General features: G+C 43.8%; 1 protein-coding gene across 2 annotated transcripts in view; it reads right to left on the bottom strand.

Moving 5' to 3' along the window:
• The window catches only part of LOC126481956 (sodium/potassium/calcium exchanger 3-like), a 277,761-nt gene that overhangs the window by 206,479 nt on the left and 51,704 nt on the right, over nt 1–19,578 (bottom strand). For both annotated transcript variants that reach the window (XM_050105915.1, XM_050105914.1), the window contains exon 2: nt 16,972–17,057. In XM_050105915.1, coding sequence (XP_049961872.1) covers nt 16,972–17,017 — 46 coding nt within the window. In that variant the 5' untranslated portion in view covers nt 17,018–17,057. The remainder of the gene's footprint in view (nt 1–16,971; nt 17,058–19,578) is intronic.

Raw genomic sequence — 19,578 nt, forward strand, 5'->3', positions numbered from 1 at the left:
GACTGATGACCTCAGATGTTAAGTCTCATAGTGCTCAGAGCCATTTTGAACCCAATCTCTTCTCAATCGACTCTTGTTTCTTCTTCTATCCGATCAGACAAATCTTCCCCCTCACCGCGGCCTTCAATGTACTGTCTCCACCTATTCGCTCTCTTGTCTGCGTTTGACATTGGAATTCCTATTGCACTCTTGATGTTACCGCCGTTACTTTTAATTTCACTGAAGTTTGTTTTGACCTTCTTATACGCTGAGTCAGTTCTTCGGACAATCCTCTCTTTTTCGATTTCTTCCAATTTTTCATGCAGCCATTTCGTCGTAGCTTCCCTGTTGACTTCATGCCTCAATGACTTGTATTTCTGTATTCTTGAATTTTCCTGAACGTTTTTCTGCTTTCTTCTTTCAGCGATTAACTGAAGTATTTCTTTTGTTACCCATGGTCTTATTTTACTATTAATGTTGTGTGCAAGGTCATTAATATACAAAATGAGCAGCATAGGTCCCAACACACTTTCCTGGGGCGCACCCGAAGTTCGTTCTACATTTGGCGATGACTCTTCACCCAAGATAACACGCTGCGCCCTCTCTATCAAATTGCCCTTCATCCAGCAACGAATACCACTTGATTCTCCATAAGATCGTACTTTTGATAAGAAGCGCAGGTCTGGCACTGAGTCAAATGATTTTCGCAAATCGAGAATACTGCATCTGTCTGACTGTCTTGATCCATGGGTTTCAGGATGCCACGTGAGAATAGCAAGAGACGTCTAGACAAAGTTTCAATTAGTTAGGAAATAATGAATTAAGAAATGAAGTCACGACACTCAGCAGTGAGTTAACCGACTAATGATGTGACATACCACAAGGACAGAAGTACTGCTAGATTACGCTAGGATAGTCATTTGGTGCGAGGTACACCGGTGGCTGAAGGGAATGCTTACGTGTATCGGAAACGACTGAAATTAGCGTCAAATCTACAATTTACGGGGTTTCTAGGCCGACTGACGAAATGAGCTTAGTCGAGCAGAAGAACTGAACGTCTGAAAATTTTAAGAAAAGAAAAACTCTCTTTAGAATCTTCTATAGGGACCTGAACTGAAAGACATTCTTTTTTATTCAATTATATTCTCGTACATTTCACAGTTTTGATGGTGAAATTGCAATGCAAACACATAATTTTGGGTATCAAATATGCATTGACTTGGACAGAAATTTATGCATCCTTCTTTTAACTTTGACTGCATATAAGGGCGCAAGTATGAGAGAGCATCCCTAAAGAAGAAGCTATCGGTTCCTTGAAGTTGCCGTTTCTGCCCATCTGCACTCCACACGCTGGCGAGCGTGGCGGTGCAACGGCGCCCGCCACAAAGGCGGCTGCTTAAGCCGCGGGGGAAACCCGGGCAGTGCCGGCCACCTGCTGTAGCTGCAGGCCGCGGAGAACCTTGCGGTGTAACAGGCGCGATCTCTTCAGTTAACCACCTCGCAGCCCACTGCCCACCAATGGCTTCGCAAGGAACTGCCTCAATTTCGGGCTTGCCGGGTTTTTTTCTGCTTCTTTCCAGTGGAACTCAGTTCCGTCTTCTTTTTAGTTTCCTACTTGCTACTGTGCATAAGTAAATGTATTTTGGCACCAATTTACGCGTGACAACTGTATGGCAAGTTACGTACACCAACCAGCCGAGTCGCTACCAGTGAGTCCTTTTCTACCGTGGAAAAAATGGCAGATAACAATTAATAGATTTATTTTTTTCTCCCCACGCTATTTAATTGCAATGCGATAACTGGCTGCATATGAAAGTGTAAGCATTATGTTACACGTGACTGTGAATATGGAGTCCCGTACGGACGATAAAGTAATAAGCATCCACGCCGTAGAGAAAATTCTGAAAGAATCGAAAACAAATAAGTCACCATGTCCCGATGGAATCCCACTTCGATTTTTCAAAGAGTACTCTACGGCGTTGGCCCCTTACTTAGGTAGCATTTATCGCGAATCTCTCGGCCAGCCCGAAGTCCCAGGCGATTGGAAAAAAGTGCAGGTGACTCTTATGTATCAGAAGGGCAAAAGAACGGACCGGCAAAATTACATACCAACATCCCCAAATTCGGTTTACTGCAGAAACTTTGAACATATTCTCATTTCGAAAATATCAAATTTTCTTGAGTCCGAAGCTTATTTACACATATCAGCATGGGTTTAGAGAGCATCGCTCGTGCGAAACTCAGCTGGTCCTTTCCTCACATGATATACTGCGAACTATGGATGAAACGCGACAGGCAGATTCCGTATTTCTAGACTTCCAGAAAGCATTCGACGCGGTGCTCCATTGCACGCTGTTAACGAAGCTACGAGCATGCGGGATAACCTCACAGATATGTGAGCGGCTCGAAGGCTTTTTAAGTCACAGAACCCAGTATGTTGACCTTGACGGCGAGTGTTCATCAGAGACAATGATATCGCCAGGAGTGCCCCAGGGAAGTGTGACAGGAGCGATAACTGATTTGGCGAACGGTTAGGGGAGCAATCTGCGGTTGATGATGCCGTGGCGTACAGTAAGGTGTGGAAATTGAGTGACTATAGGAGGATACAGAATTATTCAGACAGAATTTCTAGTTGGGGTCATGAACCGCAGCTAGCTCTAAGTGTAGAAAAATGTAAATTAATGCGGATGAGTAGGAAAACCAGACCCGTTATTTTCGGATACAGCATTAATTGCGTCCTGGTTGACACAATCAAATTGTTTTAATATCTGGGTGTGACGTCGTTAAAAATAGAATGAGCATGTGAGGATTGTGATAGGGAAGGTGAATGGTCGACTTCGGTTGACTGGGAAAATTCTAGGGAAGTGTGGTTCTCACCTGTAAAGGAGAATGCATACAGGGCGCTAGTGGCACCGAGTGTCTGGGATCCGTACCAGGTCGGATTAAAGAAGGACATCGGATAAGTTCAGAGGCGGGCCGCTAGGTTTGTTATTGGTAGGTTCGAACAACACGCAAGTGTTGCAGAGATTCTTCGGGAACTCAAATGGTAATCGCCGGAGGGAAGGCAATATTCTTTTCGAGGAACAGTATTCAGAAAACTAAGATAACCGGTATTTGAACCCAACTGCTGTACGGTTCTACAGCCTGCAACATACGTTACGCGTAAGGACCACGAAGGTAAGATACGAGTAATCAGGGCTCATACGGTGGCATACAGATAGTAGTTTCTCCCTCGCTCTGTCTGCGAGTAGAACAGGGAAGGAAATGACTAGTAATGGTACAGGGTACCCTCCGCTACGTGCCGTACGGTGGACTGCGGAGTATCAATGTAAATGTAGATTCCCTTTCACTGTATCAGTGCAATCTGACTTAGCGCATTAATGTTATTCAAGTTTGTAAGCGGTATCGGAAGGCTCTTAGAGTCTCTCACACAAATCGGAGAGCTTGTCTTATTACAACGGCTTCTGCGGTACACGTGGAAGCTTCGCCTACCATCGTACCTGTATGTAAGGCAACAGAGACTTTATCTTATTCAGATGTACTGGATCCATCTGTGTATTACTGCAAGGAGTTGCAACACTTTGGTTTAAAAACGATAAAACCTCTGAAGTTTAGTTTTGTCCGTGGGTGGCTTCGTGCGGTATCTGCTTACCTGAGGGTCTGCTAATGGTATCCGTATGGACACTGGTACTCGTTTCATAAAAAGCGGTGACTGTAAAAGCTCGCTCCCCATTCGGCAGAATTCTGCGGACATGCGTGACGGGCCCTGATCGACTCCATCTTGTCGCAGAAACGAGATACGTGGCCGGTTACTGTGTTATCCTTACAAACCCATCTACAAGTGTTGATTCAGTTGCTGTACTACTTCATTTTAGTCTGTGTGTGCGTGTGTGTGTTCCTAGGATTTAGCTCAAAGCTTGTAAGTGTAATATGCTGTTTTTGTTATTCACGTATTAGAAACTGTGTAAATGGGTGATGTCCACAGGCTAGTCGCCGTACTTAGAGTAAAAGCCTTTCGCTAACTGCACTGGAGAAAATAAGAGGATATTCAGGTTAGTAGTGATCATGTACATAGCTATTACTATACTGTGGATTCAAGTAACACATAGCAATTAATTTGAAGAATATAAGGTGAATTTTGTTGTGGATTTCCATTTGGTGCACTTTGGGTCTGCATTGCTGCTAACACACCAGAATAGTTTTTATGACGGACGGCGTACTATATCTTTCTCCAATGCTGAAAAAGAATAATTGTATCAGTGGTGGAATGCTGGGTCTGAAGTTGCCACTCCATGCTGAAGGTAGTGTAGTAAGTAACAGGAGCCTTTCCACAACTGTTCAAGACGCGGAAACTGTATTTTCGGCGATTGACAGAACACAGATTGGCTGACTACAATGAAGGACAGGTTCATGGGGGGCCCCGTGAGGTATGACGGAGCAGTCCATCTGGTAAGAGAGGGAGGCGTGGGTGTAGAGACTGCAGACGGCCACGGAGGCTCCAGTACAATGAGCAGGTCCAAGCGGAAGCAGGCTGTAGGAGCTGTCCAGGGCTGGCGAGGTCTGCTGTGGGGACCTTTCAGAACCATCGGCCATGCAGTGTACGAAAAATACATCAAAAAAAGTTTCGCATCACCTCGGTTCCGAGAGTTCCGGAACCTGTACAGAAACCTGGAATAGAGATCAACATAAACATCATTTCCGCTCTTTTATTACTCATGAAAACCACGCTTTGCATGTAGTACCACCATACAGCGAGACCATCAGAGGTGGTGGTCCAGACTGCTGTACACACCGGTACCTCGAATACCCAGTAGCATGTCCTCTTGCATTGATGCGTGCGTGTATTCGTCGTGGCATACTATCCACAAGTTCATCAAGGCACTGTTGGTCCATATTGTCCCACCCCTCAACGACGATTCGGCGTAGATCCCTCAGAGTGGTTGGTGGGTCACGTCGTCTATAAACAGCCCTTCTCAATCTATCACAGGCATGTTCGATCGGGTTCGTGTCCAGAGAACATGCTGGCCACTCTAGTCGAGCGATGTCTTTATCCTGAAGGAAATTCACAAGATGGGAACGATGGGGGTGCGAACTGTCGTCTACGAAAACGAATGCCTCGCCAATATGCTGCCAATATGGTAGCACTATCGGTCAGAAGAAGGCATTCGTGTATTGTACAGCCGTTAAGGCGCCTTCTATGACCACCAGCGGCATACGTCGACCCCACATAATGCCACCCCAAAACAACAGGGAATCTTCACCTTGCTTCACTCGCTTGACAGTGTGTCTAAGGCGTTCAGCCTAACTGGGTTGCCTCCAAACACGTCTCTGACGATTGTCTGGCTGAAGTCATAAGAGACACTCATCGGTGAAGAGAACGTGATGCCAATCCTGAGCAGTTCATTTGGCATGTTGTTGGGCCCATCTGTACCGCACTGCATGGTGTCGTCGTTTGCAAAGATGGAACTCGCCGCGGACGTCGGGAGTGAAGCTGCGCATCATGCAGCCTGTTGCGCACAGTTTGAATCGTAACACGACGTCCTGTGGCTGCACGAAAAGCATTATTCAACATGGTGGCGTTGATGTCAGGGTACCTCCATGCAATAATCTGCAGGTAGCGGTCATCCACTGTAGTAGTAGCCCTTGGGCGGCTTGAGCGACGTATGTCATCAACAGTTCCTGTCTCTCTGTATCTCCTCCATGTCCGAACAACATCACTTTGTCTTTACAGGAGAGCTTCTGTAAAGTTTGGAAGGTAGGAGACGAGATACTGACAGAAGTAAAGCTGTGAGGACCGGGCGTGAGTCGTGCTTCGGTAGCTCAGATGGTAGAGCACTCGCCCACGAAAGGCAAAGGTCTCGAGTTCGAGTCTCGGTCGGGCACACAGTTTTAATCTGCCAGGAAGTTTCATATCAGCGCACACTCCGCAGCAGAGTGAAAATCTCAACACCACTTTGGTTCACTCCGAGACGCCTGCACACTCCCCTTGTTGAGAGCCCTTCGTGGCACAAAGTAAAAATACCGACGCTATCGAACCGCGCTATTGACTGTCTAGGTACGGTTGAACTTCAGACAACATGAGCCGTGTACCTCCATCCTGGTGCAATGACTGGAACTGATCGGCACTCGGACCCCATCCGTCTAAATAGATGCTGCAAATATATGGTAGTTCCCATCTTTGGGTGGGCTTAGTGACATCTCTGAACAGCCAAAGCGACTGTGTCTGTGAAACAATATCCACAGTCAACGTCTATCTTCAGGAGTTCTTGGAACCGGGATGACGCATAACTTTTTTTGCTGTGTGTAGATTTAATTACATTCAAATGCTGTTCTGTGATCACTGAACTGTCTTAAGTAGGCTATATTGTTATGTAAGGCAGAAAAGGACCGCTGAGTACGTAACCTTCACAAAAATTTTGATAAAGTAGAGAGGCTGTCAATAGTTGTAAAGAATCATCCCCATTGCGCAGAGTGAAACAGTGCCACATTTAAGTCTATGTGGGATTTACCCTGAATTTACCATGTGCTGCATGTGCCAAGCACATCTGATATTATACTGCCGCAGCTTCCTCGTCCGTTACGTAAATATTGTCAGTTTAATCCCACAACACCTAGCGTCAACTGCAGTGGACGATTGTTCGCTGTCACTTGTTTGGCGTTCTCAGTCAACCACGAGGCTCTAGATGCACACAAGGGGGTGCTAGTAGGGAGACAAAGCAGGAATGAGTGCATTTTGTTAGGGCGGGTTGTCTACATCAGGGGCAGGTATGCACTCAGGGTCAACTTAGTGTTCTACTTTGATTGACAGGTACTTAATCTATTGTTCTCCTTTGATTGACAGGTACTCAACCTATTGTTCTGTTAAGTGCTTTCCCATGTCACCCCGATTTCCTTTTGATTGACAGGCACTTGACCTATTGTCCTCCCCACCCCCTCCCTCTTCCCCAACCCCAACCCCCCCTCACTGCATCAGGTACACTTTCAGGTCTGAGCTATTGGAATAGGCACCCCCTCTCACTCTTATCAATTTGATTGACTGCTTAATTAAATTGATCAGTTAATTAACTTCTCTGGTGGGGAAGTGCCACACTCGCTGCCATGCCTACCTGGTGTGAAGTTCAAATTCCATCACGAGAATGCAACCTGTACTAACCTAAGAAAATGGTGGGAAGTTAGGTCCGTTGGGCTACCTCCACTAACCCAACTCATACGACTGCCACCTCTTCCTAAACACTGGCGGGAAGTTTCAATTTTGGAGGGAAGATAGGTCAATTCTACTATCTCTACTAACATAACAAAATGTCAGGAAAGAAAGGGCAAATGGGCTACCTCCACTAACTTAAGTCATGTAACTGCCACCTCATCCTAGGAAATGGTGGGAAGAGGACTCGACCTGTGCTGGACATGAGTCTTTATTTTGGATACAGTATTTATTTATACAATTAGAGGCAGTACTTCAATCCAGTGTGTTAACCACAAGGTGTGGAGTCCAACTGACATAGTACACAGTACTGCCACCAGACGATGCTGTCGTCCGTTCCAAGATAGCATGTAAAATGGCAGGAAACAGTGTGGTCGTCAAGGGCTCCGGAATCCAACTACCCTAGTACATAGCACTGCCACCAGAGGGCGTTGTCATCCATTCTCTGATGTAATCCAAGTTGGCAGTGTGTTGGAGGAAGAGTCTCATAACAGGAAATTCAAGGGTATATTGTTTATTTATAATAAAAAATCAGTTTGTGGGGGCTGGATTTCTCTTGCTCATCATTCTCTGCTGTTTGGAAACATGTAGGTCTTGTAAGAAGTGATTACGTGGAGCAAACATGTTGCATAAACTAACGTTCGGCACTGTGCTCTGGGTGTCTTAACTTAATATTTGGCCCTTTGCCGGCACTTACCTATTCTTCTGTTCAGTGGTTTTCCATGTCACCACGATTTCCTTAAACTATTCTACCGCCTTTGATACCAAATTAAGTAATTAGTTATGTCCTCCCACCATATTCTGGGACACTTTTCGCATTTCTCATGCTTTTGAACGCCATTTCTGGCGCATTCTTCTTTGTCACCAACCCCCTTAAATTATTGTACTGCATTTTACATAAAAATTATGCAAATTAACCTAGTGTTCTGCACTTAGCCTGCTGTTCTCACGCACACCCTCCCCTTAACTATTGTACTGCTATCACCACATTCTTATAAAATATTTGTGCAAATTAATTAAAACGAAATTTTTCACATGTATGGGGTAGTTCCTTTTAATTTGCAGCATCGTATTGGTTGGTGAAATCGATGGAATACAGAATAACGAATGATCACTAATAAAAAACACATGCCGCCACCTGACGCCCGACGCTGCCGCTGCATCTATACTGTAGGAGGATGACCGTATCCCACAGACTATTCTGTAAGTCGCAAGAGACGCTCCCTGTGACCCTGTGTCGTCCATTCAAACATTGTTTTTTCTGCTGTAACACGCTTTGTATACTGCCATACATTTTTTTTCCGCCACGACCTCGAGGTCTGTTTCAGGTTCTAAACTGACATTAACACCTTCTGATCCATTGCCTTTCGCAGAAAACTTGACGTGACATAGTGCAAATCATGTTGTTGCTGCGCCTACCATAACATGCTGCACACACTGGGTGATTTTAAATAAAAGACAGTTTCAACATAAGGAAACTGGAAGAGTTTGGCGGCGTTGTGGAGAGTTTCCAAATTGCTGTCCGAAAGTGAGTGACGATCTTTACATTTAAACTCATCTGTCACAGTGACGGAATAGCTGATGGCTCCGTGTTCCATTTCGACTGATTCCTCATATTGTGGTCATGTACGCGATCACTGTTTCGGTGCTATCCGTCCCCAGAAGGTGTTGTCCCTCCACCAAAACTCTTTCTTCAACTCAAACAAGCGATGCCAGTCAGTGATTGTGTGGTAACCAACGACGTACCAGTGGACAGATCGGATGGAAAAGACCCCCCCAGTGTACTAAAATAATGAGCATTATAGTTGATTGTGTGAGCAATTTTACCAATTTTACAGTAATTTCAACACCAACCAATGATGTGACAGCATGTTTCCCAATTTCAGTATCATAGTTAAAACACCCCCTCCCCCACTTTGCATCATTGCAAATGTGGATAGATGACTGTGCAGTACGTACATGCATTGTTAATTCTCGAACACATCCATCATCAAAGTATATCAGACAGCGATCTACAAATTTCTAAGACATTGAGCATAGTGCATAATTTACGATCTATCTCTATGCTGATGGTGGTCATAGAGCATTCTCGCAGTATTAGAGTAAAATTAGAGACTGAAAGACCCTCCTCATACTGTCATTAACCAACCCATCCTGCAGCACCGTTACCGATTTAATCTGCAATCGACCAGAATTAGACAAGCCACATCTCATGAATGAATGGAGCTTGCCGAGTCCTCGCCCAACCAAGTGCGAAAGTTTTCTCGAGATGCGCCCATGTCGATGAGATTAGTATTCCTTATCGATGTAAAGAAACAGATCTGAAGGTGTGATGTAATAGCAGACAGTCCAGAAGAACAAGAAAGGGTGACTTTTATGTGCAATGGAGCTCCAGACGGATGGAGTTCGAAGCATTTTTACATAAGTCAACCAAGCTATCAATTTTAAAGTATTATTCCAGAGTCTAGGATCAGTACGTGGGAGGTACTGGTAAGAGAGAACATAAACACATGCACTCCTAAGGTTCAATGTTCCGCACTTAAAACGGGCTATAATGTTAGATCGCTTGTGTTTCCAACCTATCAGTTGTACGGTATGTGGCACTGTCAATATTCCAAGGTAAGAAATATATTTCAAGCGCATGGCATACATCCTTCTTCCCGGTTTTTCTACGATAAACTATGTTATCGAATCTTAAAACGAAAAAACTACTTCCTTAAAACATTGGCTCTGTGTGATACAAACACAATATGTCTTTCTAGAGATGTATCCACTGTTCACATCCGATCACGCTTCAGAAATTATATTATGCCTGCATCAGCCCTATATAAAATTATGGTTAGTAACAGGGAATACCTCTTACAAGGAAACAGATAAACGCGTAACAGCAGCGTCTGACGTGTGAAAATTACAAGTTACTCTGCCACTAACTCTGTAAACAGCACATCTGTCAAGCAGATGCGTACACAAGGGATTGCAGTGTCTCACAAACACCTATCGCTAACTTAGTTATGAAACTGAAATATCGATTTTACACTTAACATGTGACAGAGGGATTGCATAAATCATAGTTTGTTTAGAGGAATGTGCCACGTTTCATTACACATGAGATGGAAGTCCTCTGATGACCGACAGGTTTACCGTTAACGATCGCAAGTAGACAGTGCTTTAAATCACGTTCAGAACACGTGACCGTGTAAGAGTCGAACGCAGGCTATGTCATGTGACTGATGTATCCTGACAGAACAGTAGAAAAATTGACCTACAGCAACTTTTCCCTCTCTAAAATGCATCATCAGTCTACCATTACATCGTACCTCGTTACAGCTCCATCTCAATCGATCACCCCGTCCATTCTCTGTCATCCTTTAATGCAGATGCATGTAAGTTTAGAGGCGGATGGTTCTCTGTCTTCCTGAAAAGCGTCAAATACAGTAGTCAACTCGCGTGTATCACTGGTACCTCAATAGACATACAGTATAATGCTGCCTCAATGGAAAAAAAAAATTGACTGCTTCCCTGATTCTCTTTGGTTCCATGTCTACGTTTTCTCGGATTCCTCTTGCTGCCACATACTTTTTCCCATGTACAAATTATTCTGCGCGAACCAGAAGATACGCAAGTACCTCCTCAATTTCCGGGCATTTTGATGTATATTTGGTCAATTCATACTTATTCCCACATCATTTTTCGCAATTATATCGATTTTATGTCAGATCTATCCATCCGATCATGACATAACCTCTCGCTCTGTGTTCTAAAATTGCTTGTAAATGTAGCGCATCTGCCAACACCTGGCCCAAATGCCTGATTTGGAGGTGTAGTATAGGACTGTACTCGATTGTGTCCAGTCACCTCCACATTTGGAGTTTGCTCTGTTTTCTGTATGTGTATATACATGTGTCCTGGAAGGCTCCCAGGACTCAGTCCCCCCTCTGCGGGACCAAACTTCGACCATAGAACAAGTGTTCATGCATAGCGTGTGATTGGTCCACTTGCGAACCTTATCCTGGATGCCCCATGTGGTGGATCCACCTTTCAACATCAGTCTATATATATATATATACATATATATATATATATGTATATATATAGTGCACGGAAGATCCACACTCGAACATTAACTCGGATGTGGTATATTGTAGATCTGCATCCCAACACCACTTCGTACCTTGTGCATGGTAGATCCACCTTCAATCCCTAACCTGTGAACAGCATATTGTGGATCCCAAAATTGCTCCGGATGTAATGTGAGATGGATCCACACTCAAACGCTAACTCAGGTCTACTACAGCATATGTGATGAAACTTTAAACTGGTCTGTGCAGTGGATCAATACCTCTATATCTAACAGGATCATCACATGTGCTCAAAGCCGGCATGCATGCGGTATTTGTTTTCGATGTATGGGAGGAGAACGATGCAGTAAAAATCTTATCGAGTTCTCTATTGCATGAAGTTAGTGGAGCTTTTATAGTTCCCAATTCTTCTCTGGTGGATTGAACAGAATAACGATGATAGAATGTTGAAGTGATAGATGTGAATGGACCCTGAGAGACGTGGATCTGTAGTACCTGCTTGTAGTTTGGAGAAGCACCCCATTGCAGTAGCAAAATCCACGTCCTTCCCCCAGTTCCCGTAGCGTCTTTTATACTACCTCGTGTTGCAGAAGCAGCTTCATTTCCGTCGAATGGTCCAAACACAGTTCTGTCACAGTAACTCAGTTTCGCCTGTTTTTACACGGGTTGCCAAAGGTGGTGCCGACTTACATTGGAACAATCACATGTGCAAAGATGTAGGGGCGGTAGCGCAGAATCAGAGGGGTAGTTGCAAGATACATAGGGGCTACCTAAAACCATGTTGGAATTTTACTGTAGCAGATAGGTTCGAGAAACGTGGCTTGTTTCGAGATATGAGAGTGCCAGAAATATGATGCGGCGTCGAGACAGAATGTGCTACAAATACTGGAGAAATATCTAGCAGCGGCAGCGTGAGGACGTTGCAAATACCGGTTTCATACCACGCTTCTTAGCCGAATCCCTTTCAAAATGCGGTAATTTTATTACGAGGTTGCACTGTTGGCGACCTATTTGTCTGATACTATACACTATAGCGATTACCATCTCGGTATTTTTCTGGAAAACCACGTTATTCGTAGGTAATGCCATACATGGATTTATAAAGCCGGTATAGCTATTAATATGGGTACCTGTGTGCACAAGTAAAACCAAGACCGCTTGTGACAGTAACATACAGTAGTTGTTGGTTTCGGGTCTTTTAACATCTGGCGGTTTGTAAGACGATTAAAACTCTCTTTATAAGACACGGAGGCAGCACTCGCAAAAAAAAATTGAGACATGTCCAGCCATCGTTGATTTTCGGTCAGTAGTATTTTGTATAGCCAGCGATCAGCTATTGACGAAGTATTATACTTAGTAGTAGGGGGTGCATGATAGGTTTGCCTTGATCATCAGGCTTATAAAGTAAAAGTTTGTGTTCAGGCATGTGCAAAGGACAGTATGGATTTGACATGAAATACTGTGAGAGCAAAGGGAAGAGTATGTCGAGTCATAAGAATAGTACTGATATTTCTATTTCCAGAATGATTCACGTTTCCCATTACCGGTAGAAGCTATCCAAATGGAGAGGCCTGTTTGAGTGCAGCGATATTGATATGTGTCTGATATCGAAAAGTACCACGAAAATAGTATGATATTCTAGCAAACCATGCGAAATTAGATATGTTCTTGTGATCATAGAGTCTGGAGATGTGTGTAGAAAAGCGAGCAAGCAAGCAGGTCCAGACCAGAAACAGTAACGCATTTGTGCTGAGGGGGAAACGAGTCAGTCTTTGCACAACAGTTCTGAGAGTGACTATGGTGCACTGAGGGTGCTCAGGTCACGCTTTGGGGTTGGATGACCACCCTACCTCACGGGAAATATCTAGTGCCACGAGTATACTAACAGTGCATGTTCTTATGCTGTCTGTCTTCACAGTATATGTACAAATGATGTAAAAGGGGTGATTTTGTATGGCACATGGTACAAATTGTATGTTTACTACATCTATATGGTACGTGGTGATTTTTTGCCAGGTTGGAGATTGGTTTCATGTTCTAATATTCAATCTCCTGTCCTCAGTCAGATAGCAGTGTAATTGAGTAAGAGTCTTTCCGTATTTGACGATATGTAGGGTACTTTGCAAGGTTTAATTGTGGGTACAATATGGCTACCTGTTTAAAATAGTTTTTTGTGGCTGAAAGTCTCGTCTGCAGAAAGAAAAAAGGTGGATGGTGCTTCCACACCAGCAGCATCAGCAACTCGGCAGGTAAATTCGATAAGAACCAAACATAATCCCCATTCATTCACAAGACATCCTTTGTGCTGGGATATAGGAGTCTCTACACAGCGGTGAGAACATTCGTGTATACGGAAAGCAGGAAGGGTAAGACATGATGGACGGAGTGCCATGTTAGGACCAATAGGAGGAATGCATTCGGCATTATTCCGCTCTATTTTCGTAAACAAGTTCTGTCAGGACAAGAATTCGAATGCAGACAAGCTGAGACGTCATAAAAGCTCCTACAAAAGCAACTGTTAACTATTTCTGGGATACTATACCATTTACGAGACGTTGACTCGGCTCTATTTTACATAGCCATGTGATGTCAGTATAACACTGAGAACCTGTTAGATGGTGAGTCGCCACGCGGACGTTTCTCGGCGAGGCGTCAGGCATGCTGGGGCAGGTAAGTATTGCTGGACTCAGCTTGTATGTCCTGTTAGGATAGCAGGGAGAGAGCAGCCTGTGCTATTCTGGAACAACTTTTTTATAGTGTGATCTGTGACATCAGTATCCACAGGTAAGGATGCAGCTCGTATTCCCCTTAAGGATAGCTAGGGAGAAAGCAGCCTGTGCTATTCTGGAACAGCTTTCTATAGTGCGATCTGTGACATCAGTATCCACAGGTATAGCGCCAGCAACGGTAAACACACGTGCTGGCTGTAGGTGTTTCGTGTATGGGATTGGTATGAGCGCACCTTGGAGTTCTGTGCCAAGGTGGATAGAGGTGTGTGATGGACCTCACATGATAAGCGAGGACTTGATAGCAGAGGAGTAAATACTGCGGAATCAGGTGGCTGAACCATCTGGTTGCTGCAGCCCTAACCCGCTAGCCTGAGGGAGGGTGGTGCATGGACGCCAGAACAATGCTGTGGCTGCTGTGGCTGGGGTAGGGTCGGGCGGCATGTGTTTTTTATTAGTGATCATTCGTTATTCTGTATTCCATCGATTTCACCAACCAATACGATGCTGCAAATTAAAAGGAACTACCCCATACACATGAAAAATTTCGTTTTAATTAATTTGCACAAATATTTTATAAGAATGTGGTGATAGCAGTACAATAGTTAAGGGGAGGGTGTGCGTGAGAACAGCAGGCTAAGTGCAGAACACTAGGTTAATTTGCATAATTTTTATGTAAAATGCAGTACAATAATTTAAGGGGGTTGGTGACAAAGAAGAATGCGCCAGAAATGGCGTTCAAAAGCATGAGAAATGCGAAAAGTGTCCCAGAATATGGTGGGAGGACATAACTAATTACTTAATTTGACATCAAAGGCGGTAGAATAGTTTAAGGAAATCGTGGTGACATGGAAAACCACTGAACAGGAGAATAGGTTAAGTGCCGGCAAAGGGCCAAATATTAGGTTAAGACACCCAGAGCACAGTGCCGAACGTTAGTTTATGCAACATGTTTGCTCCACGTAATTACTTCTTACAAGACCTACATGTTTCCAAACAGCAGAGAATGATGAGCAAGAGAAATCCAGCCCCCACAAACTGATTTTTTATTATAAATAAACAATATACCCTTGAATTTCCTGTTATGAGACTCTTCCTCCACCAGACTGCCAACTTGGATTACATCACAGAACAGACGACAGCATCCTCTGGTGGCAGTACTGTGTACTAGGTCAGTTGGACTCCAGATATTGTGTTTAACACACTGCCTCTAATTGTTTAAATAAATATTGCATGCAAAATAAAGACTCATGTCCAGCACAGGTTGTCCTCTTCCCACCATTTCCTAGAAGGAGGTGGCGGTCGAATGAGTTAGGTTAGTGGAGGTAGCCCAACTGACCTATCTGCCGCCATTTTCTTAGGTTAGTAGAGGTTGCATTCTTCTGATGGAATTTAAACTTCCTGCCAGGGGGCGTGGCACTTTCCCACCAGAGAAGTTATTTAACTGATCAGTTTAATTTAGAGGTCAACCAAATAGATAAGAGTGAGACGGGGGGCCTATTCCAATAGCTCAGACCTGAAAGTGTACCTGTAGCAGTGTGGGGGAAGGGGGGAGGAGTTTGGTGGAGTGGGCAGAGAGGACAATAGGTTAAGTGCCTGTCAATCAAAAAGCAATGTGGGCGACGTGGAAAAGCACTTAACTGAACGACAGGTTAAGTACCTGTCATCAAAGGAGAACAATAGGTTTGCCCCTGAGTGCATACCTGCTCCTGATGTAGGCTACCTGCACTAACAGAATGCACCTGCTTCTGCTTTGTCCCCCTACTGGCGCTCCCTGCAGATGATGCTGTGCCCTGCACGCATTTGCTGCCTCATGACTGACTGAAGTGACCATTAAAAGCTCTCCACTGTGGTGAAAGGTTACTGCAAATGCCGACTTTGAAAACTTCGACTTTTTTATTTATTTTTATAGGAAGTGTTGAAAACATCTTGGTTTTATCAAATTTTACCCATAATGCTTTCAGTTATACTGGTTTACTTTCTGCTGTTAATTAATTAATTGGATTTTTATTATTCTTCATTATTTACTAATTTTTCTTAGCAAAAATACCGTATAGTTGTACAGTTACTTTCTGTGTCTACTGACTAACAATACTTCTTATTGATATGTGTTCATTGCACCAGCTGTCACTTTTCCAAAAAAGATGTATTGCTCCTCGGTTCTTATTGATATTTTATAATACTGAACGTAACGAAACATTTCAGCTGCACGGTTGCTTGATTGTTATATTTCATAGGGATGCATTTTCCCATCTGAAGACATGCAGATGCTTTAAGATGTTAGAATGTATTTTACTATTTTCCAATACCACATTTAGTTATTTTTTTATGAAAATGGTTCTCAAAAATGCAAACAAATTTATCGAGAAGAATATCGCATTAATTCTAGCATTAGGTTTGTTGGCAACTTCATTGAATATTCCATGGGGTAGAGAGTGTTTGCTGCACATGAGCGATGGCAGTCTTCTTGAGCAGTTTACACACATTTCCAGTTAATCCTCTACTTATAGTCATTTTACAACATGTCAAGCAGCATCTGTAGATTCAAACGGACTCGATCCTTGCCCATTGACAGACTACTATCTAAACACAGAACAACAGGAGTTAAGCCCCTAATCAACGAGTACCTTCTCATGCTGCACAGATTTTACTCAACAGTTGCAACAATTTTCATTTATTTAATAACCGTATATCTAATTGTTTCACATGTTCTTGTGTTTCTGTGTAATGGGATGAAAATGTATAATTATGTGCTGGGTAACATTTCAAATGAATTTATGGTATAGATTTAAATAAATACTCAATACTTCATAAAACGTATCATGTTTTTAAGAGTATGTACTGATAATTTGTAAAACAGTTATTAGAAAATTCTTATGAGGTGTGTCCGGACAAAGAAACAGTCACGAGCGTCGGCAATGACAGTGAGTAATAAATAAATGATATCTGCTTAGTAAAACACATATTTATATTAACATGGGAATACCTGTGAATGAGATGTTAGGAGAGATGACGTCACTGGCAAGCGACATTGTCAGGCGATATCCTCCTTGCCTGGTAGCACCGGCAGCTCTGTAACACAACACACAGGAAATACAGTGAGGCAGTTAATTTACAACGTGCTTAAGCTTGTTAACATACCCTGACGTCTTATGTTTTGATGGGAGAGGCTTCCACACGACGGAGTCAAATCGCCATTTCACTGCTTCAGCTCTTAATGTAGTCTCTGACCAGAGAAACTGCATACAGAACAGAATTCTAACAAGGACTGCAAACTACACTGACGGAAAAAAATCGCAACACCAAGAAGCTGCGCAACATACACCACAGTTGATGGGTGTGTTTCTTCACCTGAAAGACGGCGACGGCGCCTGCTCAGATTCCGCTAGCGTCGCATAGCAGTGGCGCTAGTAGTGCCAGCAAATCAAGTTTGCTTTAAATAAAAAGCGTAAGTGTCGCGAGCCTTAGTTACCTTTGAGATTGGACGTGATGACTCGATGGCAGTCAAGAGTGCCTTTAGGGCTACAAAGATGCCTGTATGAGCACCGTATTGAGTTTGAAAGAGATTGTGTAATAGAGCTACGCGAAGCTGGATGTTCGTTACGCGATGTTGCAGAAATACTTGGCAGGAATGTGGCCACTGCACACGACTGACTGCCATCGTGTCCCGCGTCTGGCTGTGGTGCATTGCACTGCATAACATACAGCAGCAATGTCAGGAGCAACTGGCACAACAGTGGAACAACCAACTGTTGAAGATGGGCTGCTTCAAGGACAGCTCCGAGCCAGACGCCTGCCCTGTGGCGTGCACTCCACTGACCCCAGACCACCGCCGTGTGCGACTTCAATTGGAGGTCAGTGTGGAGGTCTGTCGTGTTTTGTCATGACAGCTGGTTCTGCCTCGGTGCCAGTGATGGCCGTGTGTTGGTTATAGGTAGGCGCACTGGACCAGGCCTGGAGTTATGGTCTGGGGTGCGATTCGGTATGACAGCAGCAGCACTCTAGTGGTTATCCCGAGCACCCAGATTGTAAATTTGTACGTCAGTCTGGTAATTCGGCCTGTTGTGCTGCCATTCGTGAACTGCACTCCAGAGGAGTTTACCAACAGGGTAACGCTCGCCCACGTAACGCTGGTGTAACCCAACATGCTCTACAGCGTGTCAATGTTTTGCCTTACCTTGATCGATCACCAGATATGTCTCCAATAGAGCACATTTGGGATCATCGGACGGCAAATCCAGCGTCATCCACGAACAGCATTAACCGTCCCTGTATTGACCGATCGAGCGCAACATGCACGGAATTCCATCCCGCAAGCTGACATGCGGCGCCTCTACAACACGAGGCACGCACGCCTGCGTGCTCGCATTCAGCGTTCCAGCAGCTACTCCAGTTATTAACGTACCAGCGTTTCACATTTGCGATTCCCTATGTCGCGCTTACATGTACCTCTGATTAAGCAGTGATAATCACAGATATGTCACCTAGACAAATGTATTCTCGAAATTTCATTACTCTACATTAATTATATTTTGGTGTTACGTTTCTTTTTTTTATGTCTGCCACAAACGTTACCAAATAAAAACTAGTCCTTTAGGCTCACCATCAACTCACAAAAGGACACATGAACCGTCAGAAGCAGTTTAAAATTTTCTTATTGAACTCGTACATTCTTAAAACAGTATATGAAATTGAAAACTTAGTCTTTCATTGTTCCTTATTGCTTTGGTAACGTATTTAACCAAAACTGAGGCATAAATTGGTAGAGGAAAGCCTAAGCAATCGGCTATGTAATTGCTTCAGAAAAAGGACTGCTTAACGTTGTAGCTAACGTGTGGGAATTAAATCGTTGTGGAACTGATGAAACAGCCATTGTACGGAATACGTATGTCATTTGTTAGTCATGTACAACTGTGGGACACGGTGTGATGCTACGTGTGGTGTGTCCAGTGTGCGAGGTATTGTGAAACAGTGGGTGTGGCTGAGTGCTGTGTGGCTGGCTGGTTGCCGTGTAGTGGCCGGGCCAGGCAGGCGAGCCGCTCCTCCGCGAGTGTTTGGAAGCAGGTGCGGTGCGCTCGCTGCTCGCAGATCCCGCGGCGGCTGAGCTAAACTACGCCGCCACACGTTTATGGGTGTTGCGCAAAAGGCCACGTTCTGAAATTATTGAATACCTCAGAAAAACTGCCAAAACAAAGAGCCCTCCACATATAAATTAAGTATTAGTATCGGCATGAATGGTTCGTTCTATTATCTCAATTTGTATATGTTTGTAGTAAGTTAATTTTTCTGAAATGGGTATTTCAGTAAGATAGTTCAGCAGCGGCATGCTAAGTGAACTTATGAACTTGACAAGTTTTTTTTTCTTCCATTCTGCATATGATGTATGAACTTTAAATAAAAGTTGAGCATTCAGATTCGGCGATGTTTAGCTTTTAATAATGTCATATCAGACTGCAAAAGTTTGAAAGTATAGTAATGTATGTCCGAAGTATGTAAAGGTTGTAACAGATAAAACTGTAAGAATGGTGGTATAGTTTTAAGTTGGTATGGTTTTCAGTTGGTGTAGTTGTAAGTTGCTAGTGGTCGATCGCAT

The sequence above is a fragment of the Schistocerca serialis genome, chromosome 5 (assembly GCF_023864345.2).
Source record: "Schistocerca serialis cubense isolate TAMUIC-IGC-003099 chromosome 5, iqSchSeri2.2, whole genome shotgun sequence".
Taxonomy (NCBI): domain Eukaryota; kingdom Metazoa; phylum Arthropoda; class Insecta; order Orthoptera; family Acrididae; genus Schistocerca; species Schistocerca serialis.